At 45.1% G+C, this 22,778-nt stretch overlaps 1 protein-coding gene across 2 annotated transcripts in view; it reads left to right on the top strand.

The window, feature by feature from the left end:
• The window catches only part of LOC115388346 (dedicator of cytokinesis protein 3-like), a 111,650-nt gene that overhangs the window by 26,358 nt on the left and 62,514 nt on the right, over positions 1-22,778 (top strand). For both annotated transcript variants that reach the window (XM_030091440.1, XM_030091441.1), the window contains exons 2-3: positions 9,001-9,084; positions 14,065-14,105. In XM_030091440.1, coding sequence (XP_029947300.1) covers positions 9,001-9,084; positions 14,065-14,105 — 125 coding nt within the window. The remainder of the gene's footprint in view (positions 1-9,000; positions 9,085-14,064; positions 14,106-22,778) is intronic.

The raw sequence follows: 22,778 nt of genomic DNA, 5'->3' as shown, positions 1-22,778 counted from the left end.
GGTCCTGGTTCTGCCTCTGGTCCTGGTTCTTCCTCCGGTCCTTGTTCTTCCTCTGGTCCTGGTTCTGCCTCTGGTCCTGGTTCTTCCTCCAGTCCTGGTTCTCCCTCCGGGCCTGGTTCTGCCTCCGGTCCTGGTTCTGCCTCTGGTCCTGGTTCTGCCTCCTGCAGTGGACTCCCTGCGCTGCCTTTTCTTCAGTCCTGGTCGGTCGGTCGGTTCTCTGAGTGTAAATTGTAGTAAGCTGATGAGAAGCGGCTGTAATGGGAGGTTTCTGCTCGGCGGTCTTCACGTCCTGTTTGAACAGACTGGAAGCAGAGCGTGGGCAGCCCGGGGCCAGGCCTGACATTTCTGTCTGGAGCTGTTTTGGCTGCCTGTCTCTTACTGTTCAGGAATACATGTGTGAGGGTGGGGGGGGGTTCTTCCTGTTCTACCAGGGGAGCGCCACCACAGCTGTCCTGAGAGACCGTCGGAGGAGCTGTGGGGAAAGCGGCTCTTGTAAACTCATCCACAGTTTGATCCGTGACCGGGTGGAAACTACTGCTAGTTTACAGCCTGTCCGTCCATTCCACACCTCCGTCCTGTAACTTCACCCTGTCTCATCCTGTTCCTGTATCGTGTCCCTCCGTCCTGTCCCTCTGTCCCTGCCGATTCCCTCACAGCTAACGCCACAGAGCCGTCCTCTGTCTCTTCCACCTATTTAAATCCTTCGTGTCTGTTTGTCCTTTTCTCCGTCTCCAGCTTCACAGCAGCTGCTTTATGCTCTCCACAAACATCTTGTTCTCTTTCCCATCAACCTCTTTCCTTTGTTTCATTTCACATGGGAGTCAGGAAAGAAAATCTCTTCTGAAAGCGCTGGTATGTCCATTCATGCGTCCCTCCGTCTCTCCTCCTCAGACATCCGTCCATCAGTCAACACTGCGTCTTTCTGTCTCTCCCGAGCCTGATGTTTCCATCTGGCAGTCGGACGTTTTTATTTTTGCGCAGCGACAGGATAAACTGGGGGACGGGGTTGTCTCCATCGTTTAATCTGTCTGTCCAAACCAGATTTCAGTGTTTACGTTCATGAATAATGTGTCCCGTCTAAAATTACCCCCCAGACACGGCGAGCAGTCCACCTCGCTCTGCGTCTGTGTCGCCGCTTTGTCCCGCATTCTGCGGCGAATTTACTCTTCGAGGGAAATAGCAGCATTGTGTGTGTGTGTGTGTGTGTGTGTGTGTGTGTGAGTGTGTGTGTGTGTGTGTGTGTGTGTGTGTCTGAGTGATTCAGAGAAAGACTAAAATCGGAGGTACATGCACAGAGACAGCTGCAAAATAAACTCACAAAGAGACAAGAATTGACGCATAAAATACAACAGATGCAAAAAAAACACACGCTTGCATATTATGTGTGGGGTCTGCTCATTGACATAAACCCATTTTTCTGTGTGTGTGTGTGTGTGTGTGTGTGTGTGTGTGTGTGTGTGTGTGTGTGTGTGTGTGTGTGTGCGCAGACGTTCTCCCTCCTTAATGAAAGTCGATGCAGTAACGATCACTGTGAGTTCAGACCCTCCAAGCTTCCATTTCCTGCTGGATATTCTTACACGTTTGGCTCTAATGACTCACTCCTGTCTAATTGCCGGGCGGCGTGATGCTGACTGAGCCCCTGCGCCCCGATGAAGGATGGATATGTTGGGAAATCAAGCCATGAAATGATGCTATTATGTAACTGGTGATGAAACGTATCGGCACACAGTATCTGCTGCTGTCATCTGATCTGTGGAAGCTGTTTCTCGAAAACAGGGAGCAACAACAGCAGTGTGTGTGTCTGTGTGTGTGTGTGTGTGTGTGTGTGTGTGTAAGGAGAAGAAATAGCACTGAAGGAATTGGAGAGAACACAGCGGGAAAAAGCAGTGATACCACACACTGGTTGATGCTGGGATGCTTCAGTCGGTCCTGCGGTGGTCCCGCTCTGGGACGCCGTCGTCATGTGGATGTCTAAATAAAGCGCTGGCATTAGAGCGAAATGACGCCGGCTTTGAGGAGATCAACTCGTCCCCGCTCGTGGCATCTTTTTCCGTCACGTCTGGCCTGGAATAACATTTAGCCTGGAATGACTTTTCCCCAGAATGCAGTTTAGAAGAGGCCGATAGCAGAGACTGAGGAGGTCAGACGTGATCTTCCCTCCACGAGGGGAGAGTGACAGAAACCAGTTTTCCATTAAATCAAACTCTGAGATGCGGATCTGAAAGTCAAACCGTCTTTTAATGTTTACTGAATCACATCGGTGTGTGAGCTGCTTCATCCAGATGAACCTGACAGAGAGAGTCTCACAGATTGAAGGATTTACAGGAAACTCCACAGAAGCAGCACTTCTCTGGGTGTTTAGCTGAACTGTAGAAACGTTGTGTTCTGCTGCTGTCCGCCGATCGTGACCTGGAGGAGTTGTGGAGGACTGGAGCAGGCTGATTTAAATTCACCGTGTGAGCGGCTCAGCGCTGAACCACACTAACCCGTTCGATACCAGAGAGACGTTTCAGCTGGAACTGCCGGGGGTGAAGTGCCAGTGAGTCGGTTAACCTGTTAATAGCAGGGGGGGACAGAGTCTCCAGGCTTAACGCGACACACTGAGAGCTGACGTTGTGTGTTTGCTTTATTCTGGCGGTAAATCAGCTTTGTCCTGGCTGTATTGAAGATCTATCTCAACTTGATGTTGTCTGAGTCTCAGCTCGACGGCGGTTCTATTGCAGCTGGACCTCGGCTGTATTGAGGATATACTGAAGATGCATCTCGGCTTTATCTCATCTGCATCTCGGCTGCATTCGGGATGTATCCGTCGCTGTATCCAGACCATGCCTCTTCTTTATCTCGGCTGTATCTGGGATGAATCTGGGCAAACTCTCCGCTGTATTGGTGATGTGTGTGATGCTCACCGCGGTGAGTTACTGGAGGTGGCCTACTTCTGCTCAGCCACTGACAAGAAAGACTTTCCTTTGCTCTTTCACATCAAGTTTGATCATTATCTTAAAAAAGAAAAAAAAAAAAACAGAATTAGAGCTGAGTGATATATCGTTTATACATCACCGTCGCAATGTACGTGTGTCCACTAGTCACTGCAATGCTGGAGGCAAATGAACTCAATGTTCCTGACAAGGATACCTGACAAACACTGTGCAGCGATCCGCCAATCACAATCGTTCCACCGCGCATGGAGCGGGTGGCTGGTAACAACACTGAGGAATGAGAATCCAGCAGGTTCAGTGTCAACAGGATGGCAGAATGCGCTGCTGTAGCAATGAGTTAAAACGTCATCATTAACTGGAAATGACACAAAAGCAAGACAGCAACATCTAAAGTGAGACAGATGTCATAACCACACAATTCAAACGTTAACATGAAACTCTGTACAGACTCCAGTCATCACTGTTTTTCCTGGGAGGACAATCAGAAGTCAGTGCTGTGAACGTCTGCCTGTTCTGATGGATCCAGGATGGAGGAATATTAACTCAGCTGAGTCAAGTTACCTGGTGAGATGTGTGAGGAGAGGAAAGTCTTCATCAGTTCGCTACTGTGGATATTTTTAGGACATTTCTTCACAGTGTTCGGCTGCTGTGTGCATGGAAACAAGGTGTGCCTCACTCTATGATTCTCACTTTGATTGACTTTCACATGAGGTATTCTGCTTTTATTGACATTTTACTTTACATCTCGTCATTTATGGGGCTGTACCTTCTCTTTGGTGGTTTTGTAGAGTAAAATGTTGCAGGAAATAAGCAGTGCATGTGTGCACGGCAGCCTGCAGCCGCTGCACACGTGAACGAATGAATAAATGAAGACATGCGGGGAGAAGCTGCACCTCCTCCTTCATCATCGTCTCCTCTCCGTCCTGCTACGCCTGGAAACTGTGTTTCTCCACCTCATAACACTTAGAGACGCTCGTCCTCCCCATTAACACACACACACACACACACACACACACACACACACACACACACACACACACACACACACACACACACACGCACGCTCCATCTGCTGGAGAGCTGAGTGCTCCTGAGACTTTGCTTGTATGCGCCCGTGGCCATCATGGAGGACGTTAAAATGACAAGCTTCATGTCTTAATTAGGAGATCTTTTCACAGGGCAGAGTAGCGCGCGCGCACACACACACACACACACACACACACACACACCAGTGTATAAAACCCAGTATAGACTCCTCATGTCTGTTAGTAGCTGCAGTCGTGCAGACTGAACCTTCATCAAACTAAAGTAAAGCAACATTCACTGCTATGATTATCTTTTTTTTAAATACTTACACCAAATAAAACTCGCCTGGAGCTACAAAAAAATCTGAGATTATCACACAGATGACATCAACTTTTGCAAAACCCGAACCTTAGTAAATACAGTTAAGATTTTATTTTCAGCCCTTAAAGTCGGGCTATTAAACCATTTGCCTTTTCTCACAGTTTCCCTTGTTTTTAGCCAGTTTTAGTCAGTTTAGCTTCATTAGCCGGTTTGCTCATTCTCTCCACTTCAGCTGTTTCAGCAGTTTGACGGACACAGTTGGGATTTGTGACTGGCGTAACAGGAGGAAACGGGAGACGATGATCCGCCGCGGTAACAGCAGAACAAAAACGCCTGAAGAAGCTGTTTCAGTTTTCACCATGAATATTATTTTATTCACTGAATTCTATTCGCATGTCAAACTCCAGGTAAACCTGCATCTTTTACAGCAAATGCGCCTGTGTACAGTGAAGGAAAACACACACACACACATGCTGAATGTGCAGCTTTGTGTGTGTACCGTAAGTGTGTGTGATGTGTTTCTTCCTCTGCGTCTGCATGTTGCTGTTCTGAGCAGATAGGATGCATAATACATGAGTTCCACAAAATGCAACATAATGTGCATTAGTCGCGGCCTGTTTACAGTAGGAGCAAAATCCATTAAGAGGCTTTAAGGGGGAATTATGTTATTTTTTCCCTCATTATGTTGTTTTGCATCACACATTGTGTCGGTTTATAGGCCTAACAGTTGCCAGTGCGCTCCGTGCTTTAGAATCGCTGCCAGACTCCGTCTCAGAGATGTTTTTATTATTTATTTATTTATTTATTTTTTCACATTTTCTCACTGATCTCATTGAGAAGCCAAAACATGATGCTGCAGTTTGGTGCTCTCTGTGTAGTTTCATGTAAAGTACCCACAGACACACAATATGGCCAGTGACTGTGTTTTCTACCAATTAAATGTGAAAATAACTTGAGTCACGTGTGGCTCCCTCAGTCTGTATCTGGACTTTAGCTGAAGTCACATCGGTTAGTGGGAAGAAGATGCTGCTGCGGTAATCATTATCTCTTTTTCATAACAGTAATAACTTACAAAGGTGTATAAATGGTAACAGTTAAGTGCATCACTGCTTGGAAGTCATATAGTTATAATACGTTTCTTACAGTTTCTACTTTATAATCTATAACTATGGCTTCAAAAAAAAGGATGGTCTATGAACAAACTTTCTAATAGCAACATTTGCTCATGTTTTTCATGTGTGGAGATTAAAATTGAGCTTATTGGACTAAACAAATATGATGTGTGTGTGTGTGTGTGTGTGTGTGTGTGTGTGTGTGTGTGTGTGTGTGTGTGTGTGTGTGTGTGTGTGTGTGTGTTGTGGGTAAAAAACTCCTGTTCCTCCTCTAAATAATTCACTGCTGAAATTTGTGCCAAGCGTCCTGAAACAAGGTCTTTCACGAAGTCCTTATAAAATATTGAAACAAAGACTTTAGAGTCGCACAAGAATTGAGATCAGCTGTCTGACCACACACACACACACACACACACACACACACACACACACACACACACAGGGTAAAGGGTGTGACCGGTTTAACAGATGTGAGTCATTTGTCAGACTATTGAGCCAATCCGTTGGATGAACCATATGCCAATAGCAGCCTGGATAGAGCAATGCTAATCCGTGTGTGTGTGTGTGTGTGTGTGTGTGTGTGTGTGTGTGTGTGTGTGTGTGTGTGTGTGTGCTCTGTGACTGCCTCCCAAAAGCACCAATCCAGAGCATCAGATCGTGAAGTTTTGAGGACGCCTCAGGCGGCTCTAATATTCTGGAGGGTTTAACAAAGTTTCTTTCTCTTTACGAATCGTCTCCTCATCCTCATAACTGCACAAAAAACAAAACAAGTGAACCAGAAACACACTCTCCAGGGATCATCAGATGTTTCTCAGAAAAGTGAAGCAGTTTATTATGAAAGTATGTGACGTTAACATTTCAACACTGACTCTTCATCCATTTTACTGCTCTTGAGGCAACTTAAAGAAAATGAGTTGATGAAGCTTAATAGAATTCAAGAGTCTTCAATTTACTTTTTTGTGTTGAATTTCTGTAATTGAAACGTCCAATTTTAAGGTGCAGAGGAGGATAAGGTGATCTTATCTTCACATTTAAAGAGGGCTGACGCGCCGCTTCCATCTGACTTTGATTAATTCACGACTGGACGAGGAAGGGAGGTCGGAGCGAGCGAGCGAGCGAGCGAGAGCGTGACGGAGTGACAGCTGACTGACTGACGAGTCCGTTAACAGAGAGGAGAGCCAGAGGATGTCTGACAGAGACTGAATCAGACGCTGTCAGTCGCACAGCGGATCGTTCAGACGGAGACAGAGCGCGTCAGTCTGCGATCCAGTTATGAGTCGTATAAAGCAGCGAAGAAAGCGATCAGAATCCGATCAGATCTGTTAAATAACAGTAATTAAAGTCCACTGATCACCGTCATCAAACCAAGGTCGTGAAGAAAAGAAGCACTCAGGTGGAGATGAACAGGTTCACCTGTAATTATGATGCATTGAAACTAAATGTGAACAAAGACAGAGTTAATCAGAATGTTTAAAATCAGCTCCAGGAAGCAGACTGCTCTGTTTGCACTTGTGTCTGACATTTCCAACCTTTGAATGCCATTTGTTCTGTGACGTACGTTTGAAATTTCAGGTGCTGGTTTGTCACTTTCAGAGATGCTGTTGAGCTGCTGGGAAGACAGGGCATGAAGACAGAATAATCTGAATGTATTTTCAGCTATAAATAAAATATTCCATTTGTTTCAACAGCAAAACAAACAGGGTTTCATTACTCAGATCTTATTACTTATATTTCCACCTCCTGGTCAGACCCTCTGAGGAATCACATTCAGGAACAATAAACTTGCAGATGAAACGTCGTTTGTTTGTCTGTGTTTGCGTCCTTCGCCGTGGCGGCCTGTGTGGAGGTGACCGGCCGCCTCCTCTGAACGCTGGCGGAGTGGCGAGGAGGCGTCGGGGGTGTGTTGATGCCTCCGTCTCTCCGGCTGCTGTTTGGATAAGGTCTCTTTGTGATGAGGACGGGACGTCTTGAGGTCACAGTTATTCTTCTGTGTGCGTTGGGTCTGAGCGGAGGACAGAGCTGACTCTGTGGCGCTCTGTCATCACCCGCTCCGTCTCTCTCTATATTTAGTCTGTTTTCACAACCGATCCACTAATAGTTTACTAATCCCCGCTAATCCTCCGAGTCATTAATGCTGACTGTTAATGTGTCGTTGCAGTTATTTTCAGACCTCGAGTTTCTGATCTGGAGACAACATGTTTATGGAGCGAGGATGTGGTGGATGGATGGATGATGGATGTGCACAACACGGGAGATCTTTCCTTCCAATCGAGGTCATTTATACGACTTGTCACATTTATATGATAGCATAGTATCACTTCCTTGATTCTCAAGTTTTCTTTGAGGATCCTGCTTCTCCTTCTGTGCAGCTCATTCCAGTTACGAACGTATCGTTTCCCAGGTAACCAAGAACATTAAAACAATTGTAGACCTGAGTAGGTTTGTCTATTGGAAGTATGATTACATATTTCGTACAGTAATGGTGAGAGTTACCTCAGCAGAATTACCTGTTTTGAAAAGTACGTAGTTTTCATGTTGGGCCACTAGTGGGTGCTGTTGTTCGGGTTGTTAACCATCTACTTAGTTTTTTCAAAAAGTTGTGTTTTCAGTTGCTCTGAGCACCGCTGTCGTGTGAACAGACGGCCAAAAACATAATGAAAGTTTCTGGTTTTCACGTGAAAGTCTTTGTCGTGTGCAGGAGGCCTCAGAGGTTTCAGAGGAGAAGGTTGGGATCGCTGTTGTTGAGCTTCATGCTGAGTGTTGTGGGGATTATCAGGGTGAACGGACGGTTGTGCTTTAACACGGGAAACTCCCGTTTCCTGCTGGAAACCAACACTGGAGGCTGCTTCTGTTACTCGAGACAATTTTATAACTGTGCAGCCTTTTAAACTCAAATTTCCTTGGGGAAATCGAGTGTCTGATGGCTCTTTGTGCAGCTGAAAGTGGATGATCCAACTGTCCCAGAGCAAACCAGTAGAACACAGAGGAGCTCTCTGCACTGAAGAAAACCGAAGTCTGTTTCCATCTGGTGAAGTTTGTCCATCAGAGGGACGTCAGACCCGATCGCTTTGTGCTTCAAGACCCCTCTGAGCTTTCTATTTGCTTTCCAAGCATGACCTCCAGGGTGGCAAATCTAATGCAGTCTGAAATGTCTCACAGATCGTCACACCAGGCAGAGAGCGTGCACAGATTGATTCACTGAGGGAGAAAACTGTGAATAAAGCAGTTATCAGAGCGGCCTTCACTAAATGAACCTCGCCTGCGGTTAAAGTTTCAGCTCTGGCTCTCATTTGGGTGCTGTACCCAGTGACTTCCGGGCTCTGTTGTTTTCCGGGTGCAGTCATGAGGAATATTAACATCGGCTGGGTCTGGAACAGGACAGATGTGTTCAGTCAGGCTTCAGCGCCGACGCCGCCCAGCCGTCACGGGCCGGACGGGGGAGCCTGACGAGGGCACCGCCTCGCTGTTTGTGTGGCTGCAAATTATGTTTTTTATGCACAAATGTACAAATTTGTCAGCCTTTTCTCAGAGTCACTGCAACTTTCCAAATACTTCTCAGGATCTAATACTTTCCCCTCTTTGTCTTTTGTTTTTTTTCTCAACAGTCATCTGCAACTTCCGGGGCTCGGTGAGTCAGGGCCTGGCCCTGGAGGTGGGAGAGACGGTGCAGATTCTGGAGAAATGTGAAGGTAAGCCTCGCACCTCACCGTCAGCTTCTTCGGGTACCGAGTGGGCGGGATGTTTCACACAGGAAGTGTGTCCTTGATGATTGTTGCAGCCGAGGTGGAACTTCACCGAGGCTCCGGTGAACGCGGTGAATATTGTTTTGAGGCGAGAGACGAGTGCTGCTGGTCAGCGGTTTATCTTCAAACCATTCAGGTCAACCAGGAGAAAACCTGCCAGTCACCTCGTCTCCTTCCTTCAGGCCACTTTTAATAGGCGAATGTTTTGCCCCATTGCATCATGGTCAGATATGTATTTGAAGATTAACGGCTTATAGAGTGATGCCGCTGTTGTCACAAACGTGCCCAGTTAAAAACAAAGTTAAGGTCGGCGCTGCTTCTCACGTTACGAGCACAAATAGCCCCTAACCGGCCGCAGCGGCCCGGACGAGAGCCGAACATCGGCCGACGTTCCCCCGATGCTCCGCCGACGATCCTCCGTTCTTCGACTCACAGAAATTAGCCAGTCGAGCCCGGATGTGTCTGAAGCCAGGAAATGTTGTCTTTTCCAGATAATGAGCGAGTGCGTGCTCCATTAGCCACAGCTGGGCAGGACGGGTGCCAGGGGCTGATTGCTTCGCCCCGGGGGGCAGCGAGTGGGGGGGGGAACGCTGTGGCCATGATGGAGGGAAAGATGGTGGATTTGTTTTGCTTGAATCTTGTTGGCCTCTTCACCCAAGTGTATTTACTGAAACACGTCTCCAAATAATGGGGCCGGTCAGCGCAGCAGAACGGAGATTTAATGGAGGGGTTTGCTTGTGTCGCAGCCACCGAGGAAAACACTTTAAAAAATCAATCATTTCCAAAAGTTGCTTCAGTTTCGCTTATTAAATGCCAGAACACGAAAACACACACTCATTATGGGAGCTTGTTGGGACAAAACACTTGCTCCAATAACAAAAAATTCAATATTTTGAGCTGGAATGTGTGAGAATCAGTTTGTATAACTTCAGGGGAAAAACTTTTCTGAAACGAAGTTGTAAAAACCATCTTTTCACTTGAAACGTTGTCGTGTAAACGGGACCTAAAATCATTTATAATGCATTGAAGCACATTGTGCTTTTACATTGCCGCTAAACTCTAAAGCAAACAGGAGTATTTGAATGAGAGTTTTTCTGCTTCAGAGCCTGTTTACATAAGAAAGGGAAGAAATATCCCGTTATAAAGTCAGTCGATAAAAGTCACGAGGAGCCAGTTGAGGAAAGAACAGCAGATCTCTGCAGGAGAGGATTTACACCTCATTTAAAACACTTTGATATAAGAAGCTGATGTTGCATCCTTACACAAAATACATTAACCCTTTATCGGACACTACTGTTGAGTATTTTTGTGAGTTTTTGAAAAGCACAACTAATTGTCATGTCTTTGTTTTAAAAAAATGTGACAGCTGTAAAATTGAAAATAAAAATCTAACATTCACAGTATTACAAAATATGCTGGAAGTAAATGATATTAAATGCAAATAAATTTAAAAACACTTAAAATTTGTTTGAGTTTTAACTACATTTCTAAGATTTAAATCTGTTCATAGACTGGCGATATAAAGACATAAATCCTGCCCCCTCATATATAAATCATCACATTTTCCATGAGGATTTGTCCTAAATCCAGACTCAGGTTGGGATTATGAAAAGAGGCTTCAGAAAGTCACATTCAGTCTGAGTTTACGGCACATCAACAGGAAATAAAGCTAGCTGCTGTATTTTTGCACTGCAGAGCACCGCAGGAGCCCTTCTGTTTATGTTTTTAATATCTTATTTTTTTCTACTGTAAATTAATATTTCTCTGCATGGAGCGTAAATCCCTCCCGCTGGGATTAATAACATATTTCTGTTTCCTCAAACAACTTTCAATATGTGTTTTATCCACATTTTAGGTCCCAAATGTGTTTCCAAAGTCAGGTCTCCATAAATTAAATTAGCTGTCTAGGTGGTGACATCTTTTACAGAAACTCGGGGCCGATAATGATAGTGGGATGGAAATGTCAGCCGAGCTTACAGAAAACCAATCCTCCACTTCCCTAAATATGGATTGCCGTCAGAGCACTTGAGAAAGCATCAGACTTCGATTATGGGCGTAGCAGCAATTTAGAGGACGAGCCGGTGGCTGAGTGAAGGGCTGAAGTGGCCATCGCCACAGAGAGGCTTTAATTACGTTAGAGAGCAGAAAGCTGCTCTCCAGACGCGCCTCAGAGTGTGCAGCTCCGCAACATTTCACCGCCGAACACTCATTCAGGGGTCCGGGTTCTCTTTATTTTGGTCATTATTTGCTTTGCAGATTAATACTGAAGGCATCCCAGTTATGAAGGAACAGAAATAGGATTTCGTGCAGTTTCCACAACCAGGAAATTGATTTACTGTGTCGATTCTCTAAAGCAGCCGCCTTTCCTTCAACCTCGTAATGTGGGAAACGAGAGTGTCGCCGGCGTTCTGACCCTCTGAGTGTGTTTTCAATGATCCGTCACATTCTCCGCTTTACACCGAGGACGTCCTCAAGGACGGGACAGACAGAGGACGCAGACGTCCGACCCTGACGGCAGGTTCTGGTCCGGCGAGTGTCGGGTCTGGAATGAGACTCCGCCCCTCTCCTCATCACCCACAGTGCTCTCTGGCTGTATAAAGGCTAGGTCCTGGTTCAGTCAGTAGATTGGTGTCGCAGCTGCAGCTCACACCTCCATTGAATCACTGTCGCACCCAAAATTACAAAGAAAAACGACCTCTCAGGTTCTTTTACTGCACCAACAAGCAATTTCCTCTTCTCCAGAGACTGGAGCCGTGCAGAGGGGATGTTGACACGAAGTGATATCTGTGGTTTCATCACTCTGCTGGATTTTACATTGGCTTAAACTCAATTCCACTTCTACTTTCCTCCAAGAAAGAATAATTTATTATGGATGGGGGCGAATGACAATCAAGTGTATATTAATATATGCATATAAACATCACTAATGTTTTTTTGTTTTCTCCTTTTTAAAGTTAACCCTAACCCTAACCCTATCACAAAAAAATAATATTATCTCTCAACTTAACAATGACTTTGTTCTTCACAGCTGGATGTTGATGAGAATATTTGACGAGTCTTAAATCGTAAAACACATCAGGTGCAAAAACTTTTTCATGTGTCATGTGGAAGCTTGTTTCTCATTCATACTCAGGGTTTAAGTTTAATATTTCCCAATTGGAAACCAACTTCAGGGAAAAAAACACACCTCACTTCAAATTGTTACAAACAGAATTATTTCTTCGAATTGAAAACTTTTTCTCAATCATTTTAATTCACCTCTCACGGCCCTCCTTCAGAACCTTCAGGGCCCATCAGTGGGCCACGGACCACAGCTTTGGGCATCAGTGGTATAAAATAAAATAAAGAAAACTTACTGTTGTTTATTTTTTTCTTTGACCTACATTCCTTCTCTCCCTCTCCCTCTCTCTCTCTCTCTCTCTCTCTCTCTCTCTCTCTCTCTCTCTCTCTCTCTCCCTCTCGCTCTCTCTCTCTCTCACACACACACACACACACACACACACACACACACACACACACACACACACACACGCACACACACAGTCCTGATTTAAACCCTCTCCGCTCGGTGTGATTATCATATAGATGAGAGACGGGGGAGTAAACGCCAGCGTCCTAACCAGGCTGATGAATGAATCCTGATTGGTTATTAATTAACCACCCAATTAAGTCTCAATCTGCATATTTAAGTCAGATTACTGGGAACTGCTGAGCAGTGACTCTCAGGTTGTATCGGATGATAAATGAAAGTTATGAGGAAGAGTCCTGCGTGAAGTGGTGAATGAACTGTTTACTGTTGAGTCATTATTTTACAGGAATTCTCTTCACCTCCTTTTCTGATCGACCTTCAGAGGTGTTTGTTTTGGAGACGTGTGTCATTGTGCTTCGGATAAATTAAGTTTAATACATGTGATTCTGAATAATTGCAAAATTTGATGACTGAATGTTTGAACCGGGTCGGATTAAATAGGTTTTACTTCACAGTTTCATACATGTTGAATGGGGTATATAGAACTAAATTTCCTGGAGTTATTCATAAATGGACAGCCCATCATCGTAGCTTCCCTCATGAATACTTGGACATGAAAAATAACGACAGTGCAGCAATCGAATCGGCTGTGTGTGAATATACACTGTATGTCTCTTCCCCTTCGCCGAGACCCCGACTGACAGAAATCATCCAACCTTTACGTTTCTACAATCCGTTTTATTTCCACCCGGCTGGAGACAAATGATGTCCCCGCCGTGTGAGAGGACGTGTGGATGTTTCTGGGTGTTTCTCCTCTACATATTTAGTCCCCGGATACAGGTCTTTTTCAGCTGTCAGGGTTTATCTTCAGAGCCGAGCGGACGTGTGTGACAGTTTTCCGCTCGGCGGAGGAATCTGATGAATGTGCCTCCATGTGGAAAGAGCTGCTGAGACCTCCATCACCGCACGCTTCGCTCCGTCCTGCAGCCCGATCTGGCTTTTTACACGTGGAGCTCAAACAGAAAGGCCTCGGCTCCGTCCGTCCATCTTCTGCACTGCTTCAACCCGTCTGCATCGAGTCTCTGTGACTTTTTGTGCATTTAGTGGTGATAATGTTTGGGCTGATCGGCAGATTGTGCAGAACATTTCTCTTGTCTGTGTTTCTGACGAAGTTAAATTGACAGTATCAGTTTTCTTTTTGACATTTTCCAAACACACCGTGAGATTGTCTGAGTTTCTCGATGCTCTTTAAATCTAACGCGGCGATTTTCAGGTTTCCGGCTGTTTTGTTTGCTTTCGTTCTCTCATATCTTCAAGGTGGAATATATTCAATTAAATATCTCTTTGTGGTGAGACGTTGACGCAGAGTCGCTCTGCTATCAAAGCGCTGACTCATAACTGCTTTTAACTGCGGATCTCATCCGTCTTAGTCACTGCTGTTTGTGCTTTCTTTTCAGGGTGGTACAGAGGATTCTCAACCAGGAGGCCAAATGTCAAGGTAAGACAGACTGACGGCTTCCACGCCTTCTCACTCCCAGACTTCTGATTTATATTTATTCAGCTGCGTCTCTCCTTTCATGTGATGAGGTAGCGTCGCTTGTCTCCACCGTTTTGCGTTTGACCTCCGATGCAGCTCCTCTGAGTGACGGGAGGAGGCGCAGCAGCAGGAGGAGGTTCAGAGTGAGATGGAGGAAGAGGAGGAGGAGGTGATGAAGAAGCTGGTGAAGGAGAAATAATTAGTTTGAAGTGGAATAAAAATGCGTGTTGTGCTGCTGACGTCCGTCCTCTGAACGTCGGCTTTTGAAAGCAGAACAAAGTCTGATCCTTGAAGGAAAAGTTTACGTCCTGGCTGCGAGTTTAAACTTTTAGATGCTTTGTAACGTTTCAGTCAGGTTGAAGTACTTCTGCTTTTCTCCCACAGCGGTTTGTGACTGCAGACAATAGCTTAATTTTTGACTTTCTTGTGGATTTCTTTCTTGCTCAAGTCGGACTTCAGTGGCTCTTAAAACCCCCTGCAGGGTGTGTCGTGTATCCGAGCACGCCCGGATCCGCACGTCTTGAGTCTGTTTCGTGTGTTTTTTTGTTTTTTTGTTTTTTGTTTTTTTCCAGCAGTGTGCCTGTGCATTCCTGAAACTGTGTGCTGAATGGAGGGCAGTTTAATGAGGTGATCAACAGTCTCCCGACAGATTTTGGCGAGCGGCGTCCGTGACCCGGCGCCCCCTGACTCGCTGCCTTCTACCCATCTGTCTCTGTTTTGAGCAGCGTGTCTGGACCAGCAGATCACAGACTTCTGTGGCCTCCATAAAAAAAGCAAAGCGTCTCTTTGTGTTGTGCTCTGGCCTCTTGCCCTCCGTGCTCCAGCTCTTTGTTTTCTCCTCCTTCTGGGGCGTTTACCGGAGTCAGCAGCAGGACGCTGCTGCTCTGCAGTGTGGATCTGAGAGGTGAAGGATGAAAACACTTTATGTACGGTACTCTGATTCAGTCTGAGTGACGACAAGAAACCGACGCCAGCTGATGTTCACGCTTAATAAAGCAAATCGGTTCAATAGTGGTCGAGTTCCTTATGAGTTACTCTAAATAAAAAGCAGCTGCTGACCTGTAAAAGTAACTCATGCATGGAATTCATCAATGAAACAAACGGAAGCAAACTTGACAAGAAATTATCTGGAAAAAAAAATGCTAATTTCAGAATGTGATGTGTGTGAAATAAGTCAAACTCTACAAAATAAAACGCAGCATATAAACCAAAACAGCGAGGGTCAGGCTTAGTATGAAAGAGCTTTACAGAAATGACTAATTACTTGTAAATGTCCTGCGGTAATGTTAATAGAAAAGCAATTCATTCCCTCTGTTAACGCTTTACAAATAGTGTTAATGTTCAATATCAACTTGATCTTGTTCTGTTCTTAAGATGCTCTGGTCTTGGTCTTGACTCGGTCTTAGCAGATTAAAGTCCTGCTCTTGACTTGGTCTTGGTTTGAACTGGTCCCGCTCTTGACTCGCTCTCGTCCCCTGACAGTCTTGTCTTGGTCTTTCAGAACACTGTGCTCTATCTCGCTGCTACACATCGTGTTGTCCGAGTCCAGCTAACACCAGCTCAGACGCTAATACTTCTGACCTCGTGAACTTTTCATGCCCGTGTTGGTTTTTTTAGACATTTCTCTTCTTTTTCCCGTCATCTGCTTGTTCTATGAAAGCTGTTAGGCCAGAAATGGGACGTTCCCAGATGAGAACTTTCTGCCTGAACGCTGGATAAGACTTTCCCTCTTTGTGCTGTAAAGACTAATCTTCTTAAGGTCACTGGTCCAGCTGTTGTCACCACTGGATTACGTTTTAAACAGGCCGTTCTTGAATTTTGTTGGTAGTGTTGCACTCTTTTCTGAAATCAGCTGTGCAGCATAATGAAGAGCGTGTTTACAGTGAGAGCGACATGCACGTTTCCAGTCTTTTAGAAAGCTCTTCTGGTTTCAGGTACTCCTGCATTATTGAGGTTGAGTCTATTTTTAGTTTGAGTGAAAGGCTCAGAGAAACCGGCTTCCAGTGGACGAACTCGCTCATGTGACTGAAGGCTGGAGCAGGAGCGTTCGACTCTGGAGACGCCAGGATGGCGGTGGACCCTCTCCCTCATCTTTGTTTTACCAGAAACATCACAGTGAATGTAACCTGTCGCGGCTCGTTGCTCATTAGATATTTGTATCTGAAGCAGAATTAGATGTGAACAGTCACTTTAATTCCCGTCTTCAAACCGAATCAAACGGCTGTCAAAGTTCCTGCTTTGAAACATCAGAGAGCTTCTGCGGTTCCTCAGTGGCCGACATTAAAAAGCCACACCAGTCTGTCAGACCCAATATAAACATTTTAAATAAATCATATGCAAAGACGCTCCTGAATTTTTCACCACGTCGGAGTTTTTCTTCATGTCTGTTTCACATCCTCAACTTCCGAAACTCAAGTTTACGGTCACAGATCTCCAAGTAAACACATTTTAATTTCTATTTCTTGACGGTTTGTGCAGATTTTTTATTTGTTTAGTTTGTGAAAGATTAAAAACATTGAAATGAGTTAGAGAGCAGAGTCTCTCTGCCTGAAATGGAAAAACAGAAATATGAATTATTCTTTATGGACACTCTTATTGCTATGGTGTTTATTTTTTTCTGCCCTCTGTGCAGGTATTATATTATATTATATTATATTATATTATATTATATTATATTATATTATATTATATTATATTATATTATATTGTATTGTATTGTATTGTATTATAGGGGTGTTTTGTATTACATGCATTACATCAGAAAATTATTTGAAATGGACTTATATGAATTAAATGTATTCCGTGTCATTAGCATCCACGAACAACGATTATAGGGAGATAATTTGGATCTAAATCTTAATCAAAACAACACAATACAGTAGAATAAATGAAGTAATATAAATTCTAATCTGGTTTTTAGATGAAATTGCGTCAGTTATCGGGAGAAAAGTGTGTGTGAGATCAGTTTTAGAGAGCTTCGCCAAATGACAAATAGTAAGAAGATTGACGGATTGACGACTGATCTGCGTGGAAACTGTCTTTAGATAGAAGAAGCAAGAGGGTCGAGCAATGTGAAGACAGGCTTCAGGATCAGAGGAGGCAGCAGCTCCTTCAGCGTTCACACTTCGCCGCAGTCGAAAATCCTCCTCTGAATATCAACAATAGAGGAAGTGAAGAGGTACGGTCGTGTTCTAATCACAGTTATTTTACCGTCGGCTGCGATCAAGCCGCTGTGTGAAATTACAGACTTCAGAGCTTCACGGGGGTTCACACAATCCCACATCCTTCCTCAGACGAGGACGCCGAGCAAAGCTCGACGCCACAGAGGAGCTCATAACAGCTTCGTATGGCCGGGTGTGTGAGGGTGAGGATGAGGGTGAGGATGAGGGTGAGGATGAGGGTGTGGAAATTCAATCCTCCAGGACAGTAAAATGATGGAAGGAAGCTGAGAGGAAAGGAACACAGCTGCCGCAACAGCAAACTGCTGATGAAGAGCAGCTCATGGACAGGTGTGGAAGTGTGTCGTGAAAACAATGAAGGAAACGAGAGCAACAAGGAGCTAAGTAGCATTAGCATTAGCATTTTCCGAAGCTCGACTTCCAGTACGAAGCAGCTCAGTTATTATTTGACTGAAGCAGCTTCCACAAACAAAACAGAGGAGATTTGATTAATATTAATGAATAAGAACAATACCGGTGACGTGTTTTTCCTGTACTTGTCTTAATTCTTTCAGATTGTCCTCATAAACAAAGGATCAGATTAATGTGTAGGTTTATATTCACCAAGAGGCATCCCATTCAGTCTGGACCATTCCCATCATGCTTTGCTCTGTGTCAGTACCCAGACGTATTGAAGATGATCCGTTATCTCGACCAACGCTTGTTACGTATCGTTTGAAACCTTGTCCTAGATCCGAGTCTGATCAGGAAGTGACGGGCTTTTTGAGTGTTTCTTCAAACGCCGTGTGCGAATCATCATGGGACGGCGTTACGCAACAGACGTGACCTGGATCCAGCGCGAAGCAATCCGATGTGACGTCTACGTGGACTCTGGTCAGATCAGCGACAGAGTCACACAGTGAGACAGGACCGCTCTCATCAGATGGGAGTGTTTACATGATGTGCTCCTAATCAGATTACTGATGGAGACACTGTTTACTTGTTAAACACCAGCCTGTTACATCGTGTCTTTGTTCCCAGTCAGTGGTTCGCACTGTCCTGTCGTCCTTGAATTCTCCATTGTCAAACACTTTAAACATTATTTTTGATTCTTCGTTGAGAGAAGCCTTTTGTTTTTGGATTTACAGATAGCCTATTGTCTGAGTCGGAGGAGCCACACATACACTTGTAACCGAAATAGTAGCTCAGTTTTTCTCCATGAACTGACCGGGGTCACATGTCATCATGTCAGCACCGTCGCTGGAAGTTTGCCTGATATCAGAGAACAGGATCTTCTTCCCCACTCTGCCACTCTGCTTCTTTTTTCTCTTCCCAGCCTGCTAAATAATTGATGGTCTTTGTAACTGTGCTGCTGACCAGTGGTGAAAACACCCAGGGTCATAAATGATTGAATTATGCAGTTTTTGGAGGCAAACGTTCCCCCCACCCCCCTCTTTATTTCACCCGCCGCACAAAAGAAGTGGCGCAAACATCTAACGGCAGACGTTTCGCGGCCAGTTTGCCTGAGAAGGCAGACGCTGTGCTGTCACTTGCAGCTGCAGCAGTGGCAGGACTCCAGTACCGACATTCAGCATTATTTCCACATTGAGAGTCCTCAACTGTATGATCCAAGACGAGAAGACAATGAGATCTTCACCACTTCTTATTGCCCCCCTTCATCTACGATAAAGAACTAAGCTGCCTCTACTGGAGCAAAAATGAAAGACTCTGTACGCCCCCGAGTGGCCGTTCCAATAATGACGACTGCAATGTGACGGGGGAGTTTGGTGAAGTCGTAACAAACCTGATCTGTTCTGGACACCAGCTGTGAACGATGCTAACGCCACAGCCAGAGTGAGCAGAACAGAGAGAGACAGCAGCTCTGCAGCTCTTCAGCTGTTTTCATGCAAATGCAACGATCCTGCTGAAACCTCAGTAACTGTAAAATAATGATATTAAATTCACAGTAGTAACATGTTTCTAATCTTCTCATCGCCCCACATCACTGTGAACCTGCTGGATTTCCTGCTCCTCTGTGAGCTCCTCTGATCTGAGTCAACGTTTGGCCTCTGGAAGCTTCTTCAAGCTTCAGGTCAACGTCGAATAAAGCGAGCTGCTCTGTTCAGAGCCGGGGGGGTCCGGGGGTGGGGGAAAGGGGTGACATTTTCACTGCAACGTGGTTTGGCTCTGTTTCCCTGCTCATCTTTCTGCCTCCGTGCGCTTCATTCTGCTCCCGGCTTCTCCTCTCCGAGACTCGGTGTATACGTTATTTTTATCTCCTCTCATCTCCGCCTGTATTTTTCTCTTTTCTCTCTGTAACGACATGACCTTTGTGAGGCGACCAGCACTTCAACAGCATCAGCTAAATTAGGAACCCGACAACACTGTCTCTCTCTCTCTCTCTCTCTCTCTCTCTCTCTCTCTCTCACACACACACACACACACACACACACACACACACTACATCTTGTGCCTGGCTCTGCTCTTTCGGCCCTGTTAGCTCTGTTAGCTCTGTTAGCCCTGTTAGCTGTGACAACGGGAGTTTATGAACAGGTCAGTGCGCGCCGAGCTCCTCCGGCTGTCCGGATGTTTCTCCACACTCTCATGTGTTTAGCATGTTTTCTGAGCCACGCCGGACGTCGACATGCTCCCGGCGGCTCTGCCTCATCACGTCAGTTCACTGTAACGTCTCAGTGAGGCAGAAACAGATCAGCTTCCCAAGCAGACCTGGAACTCATCACATTACACACCGTGTGCGATGCTTCACCAGCATTAAAAACATCAAATAATGGTTTTTTTAAAGCCTGAGTGAAGCAGAGGTGCCAGGTCCAGACAAGGAGAGTAAGAATAACGATCCAGAAAGTTTGATTAAATTAAGATTTTCCTGTAATATATCACACCCTTTCTTTTTCATGTTATTTTAGAAGGACTTTTTTTTTTTTTTTTTGAAACAGGAAATCTTGTCAATGACATATTATTAATGTAATCAGATTACTTGTGGAGGGCTGTGGTGATCTAGACCGGTATAATCCATCAATACAAGTCTGTGCAGGTCTGATGTTGGTCTATAATAGTTTATTGCGGTCTGTACGCCAGTGTGGTCCATACAGGTTTGATGCGTTTGATCTGTTGATCTGATACTGGTTCATGTCAGCCTGAAACTGGTCTGATGTGTTCTCCTTTATGTTGGTCTATAATGATCTATGATGGTCTCTAATGGTCTGTACTAATAAATAGTGGACTTTAATGGTTTATATGGATTTATGGTGGTCTGTAGTAGTCTATACTGATATATGTGGTCTGGTGCTGGTCTATCGTGATCAACAGTGGTCTATCATGGCCTGTATTGTTCTGTATTTTTCGGAAATGGTCTGTATTGATCTATGGTGGTCTGCAGTAGTCCATTCTGATCATTAGGGATCTGTAATGATCTGTATTGATCTATAGTGGTCTGTAATCACTAGTGGAACAAATCAGAGCCGGGCCGGGGGTGGGGCAAATGACAGGGCCTTTAAATCCAAATAATAAAACTCATGATAACATCGTTATACAACATACACATGCCTGCAACAAGCAGGACTTAAAGGTGCTGTAGGCAAGATTCCGCATCTCCGCCATCTTGCTTAGGGTTACCTAAGCAAGATGTCGATTTGACCCATCTAAGATGGCGATTTGAAACCCAGCACAGCCGATCCTGTCCTGTTTTCTCTGACATCACGCCCTTACACAAGTTAAGCCCCTCCCACAAGAACGTGCGACGAACGCCCCTCGACCAATCACGGTTAGAGCCTCAGGGGCTCTTCTGATTGGTCAAAGATACCTGGAGCTGTCGAGATTCCTTTTCAGCTCAGAATAGAGACAGATGGAAACGCTGCGCCCTTGTGGTACTGCAATTATGCTACACTCCTAAAGGATTATCAATGGATACTCGAACATTTAATCCAAAGAAAACACCGAAAAATTAGCACTGACTAGCAAAATCCTGCCTACAGCAGCTTTAAAACGGACGTGAAGTTACAAACCATGAGAACAACAAAAACATGGTTACTAAAACACAGATTCAAAGCAGTTCAGCACCACGGATAGCGACCGCATCGTTTGCGGCAACTCAGAGTAGCTACAAATTTAAATAAAACTGGCACAGTGGCCCACATGTTCACAAACACATTTCAATATGAAGTGCTAAAGGCCCACTCACTGCTATTTGAAGGACATACGACGGGCCTTGCGCTCCGCACACTCGTCCACGATCCTCTGTATGTCCATTTTCTTTGCTCTCTCATTCTCTATGGACAACATGGCAAGTCCACTCAGTGTCTCCTGTCCCACGGTGCTCCTCAAGTGGTTTTTAATTAGTTTTAACTTGGAGAATGAGCACTCAGAGGTTGCAACGGTGACAGAAAGAGTCAAAAATAAAAGGAGGGTGATGCAAACCTCACTGAGTGTAGAAGCCACTGCTGGGTGGCTGACAAGGAGCATTTTTGCCAGATCCACAACAGACCTTTGTTTTGTTCTCTGGTCCCTGAAAGAGGTTCTAAAACAAAGCAGCTGGCCAGGGAAGCTGGGGGCGATGTCCCGACTGTAGTGATCACTAAGCCGCCAGGCAGCTTAGAGTAACTCCTCATCTCCTGAATGCAGCAGTGTGTTGGGGTGAATTTCAATTCAGTTCAGTTCAATTCAGCTTTATTTATGAAGTGCCAATTACAACATGGTTGTTTCTAGACACTTTTACAGAGAAAAACCAACATCCAACAAGAATATGTTTGAATTGCCTCAAACATATTCGCAGTTCCATTTAAAGTGGTGAATCTTTGGGACAGTTGATGGATGATAATGTCGAGACAGGCAATGAAAACGTTGACCCGAAAGTTGCTCTCTGCGTCAGTGAGGGAGTATCTGAGTATCTCTCAGAGTATCTTCAGAAAGTTCATCAAAGAGTTGCTTAACTTTTCTGGACCTGCTTGCTTCAGACTGCGTTTGACTTCCCTATTTTCTAGCTAGAGCAGGAGTGGCAGATTTCGCTTCATCAAATTTCTCCTTAAACTCTATAAAACACTGATGGCGTTTTGCAGAAGAGTAGATGCTTTCAGAATATCCGGTGAATTTCCAGTGTCCAGCGCAGGTGAGGAGGGGGGCTGCTGGTCAGGGACCGGGTCTTGCTCTGTCCTGGAGCAGCTAGCAAGTGCTGAGTCCCTGACATTGCCGCCATACCCCCGAGAGAGAAAGAAGAGGGTATAAGCTAGGCAGCTGGGCTTCTACAGTTTACAACCACCAACAGTTTACAACTAACTCACGCTTTGTGTATAGCGGTTGTTAGTATTGTTACCTGTAATTAACTTGGCTCCCTGGCTGTGCTGGCCGTTTTAGCAGGCCTGAATCCCTGCCAACAAAAAAAAGTCAGGTTCATCTTCAGGACGACAAACAACATATGTGTCCAGTTTTTGTAACTTGGCTTTTCCTTGCTCTCGTTTTTCCT

This window comes from Salarias fasciatus, chromosome 5, assembly GCF_902148845.1.
Source record: "Salarias fasciatus chromosome 5, fSalaFa1.1, whole genome shotgun sequence".
NCBI lineage: Eukaryota > Metazoa > Chordata > Actinopteri > Blenniiformes > Blenniidae > Salarias > Salarias fasciatus.
The sequence above is the reverse complement of the archived record's forward strand: the minus strand, read 5'-3'. Positions and strand labels throughout refer to the sequence as shown.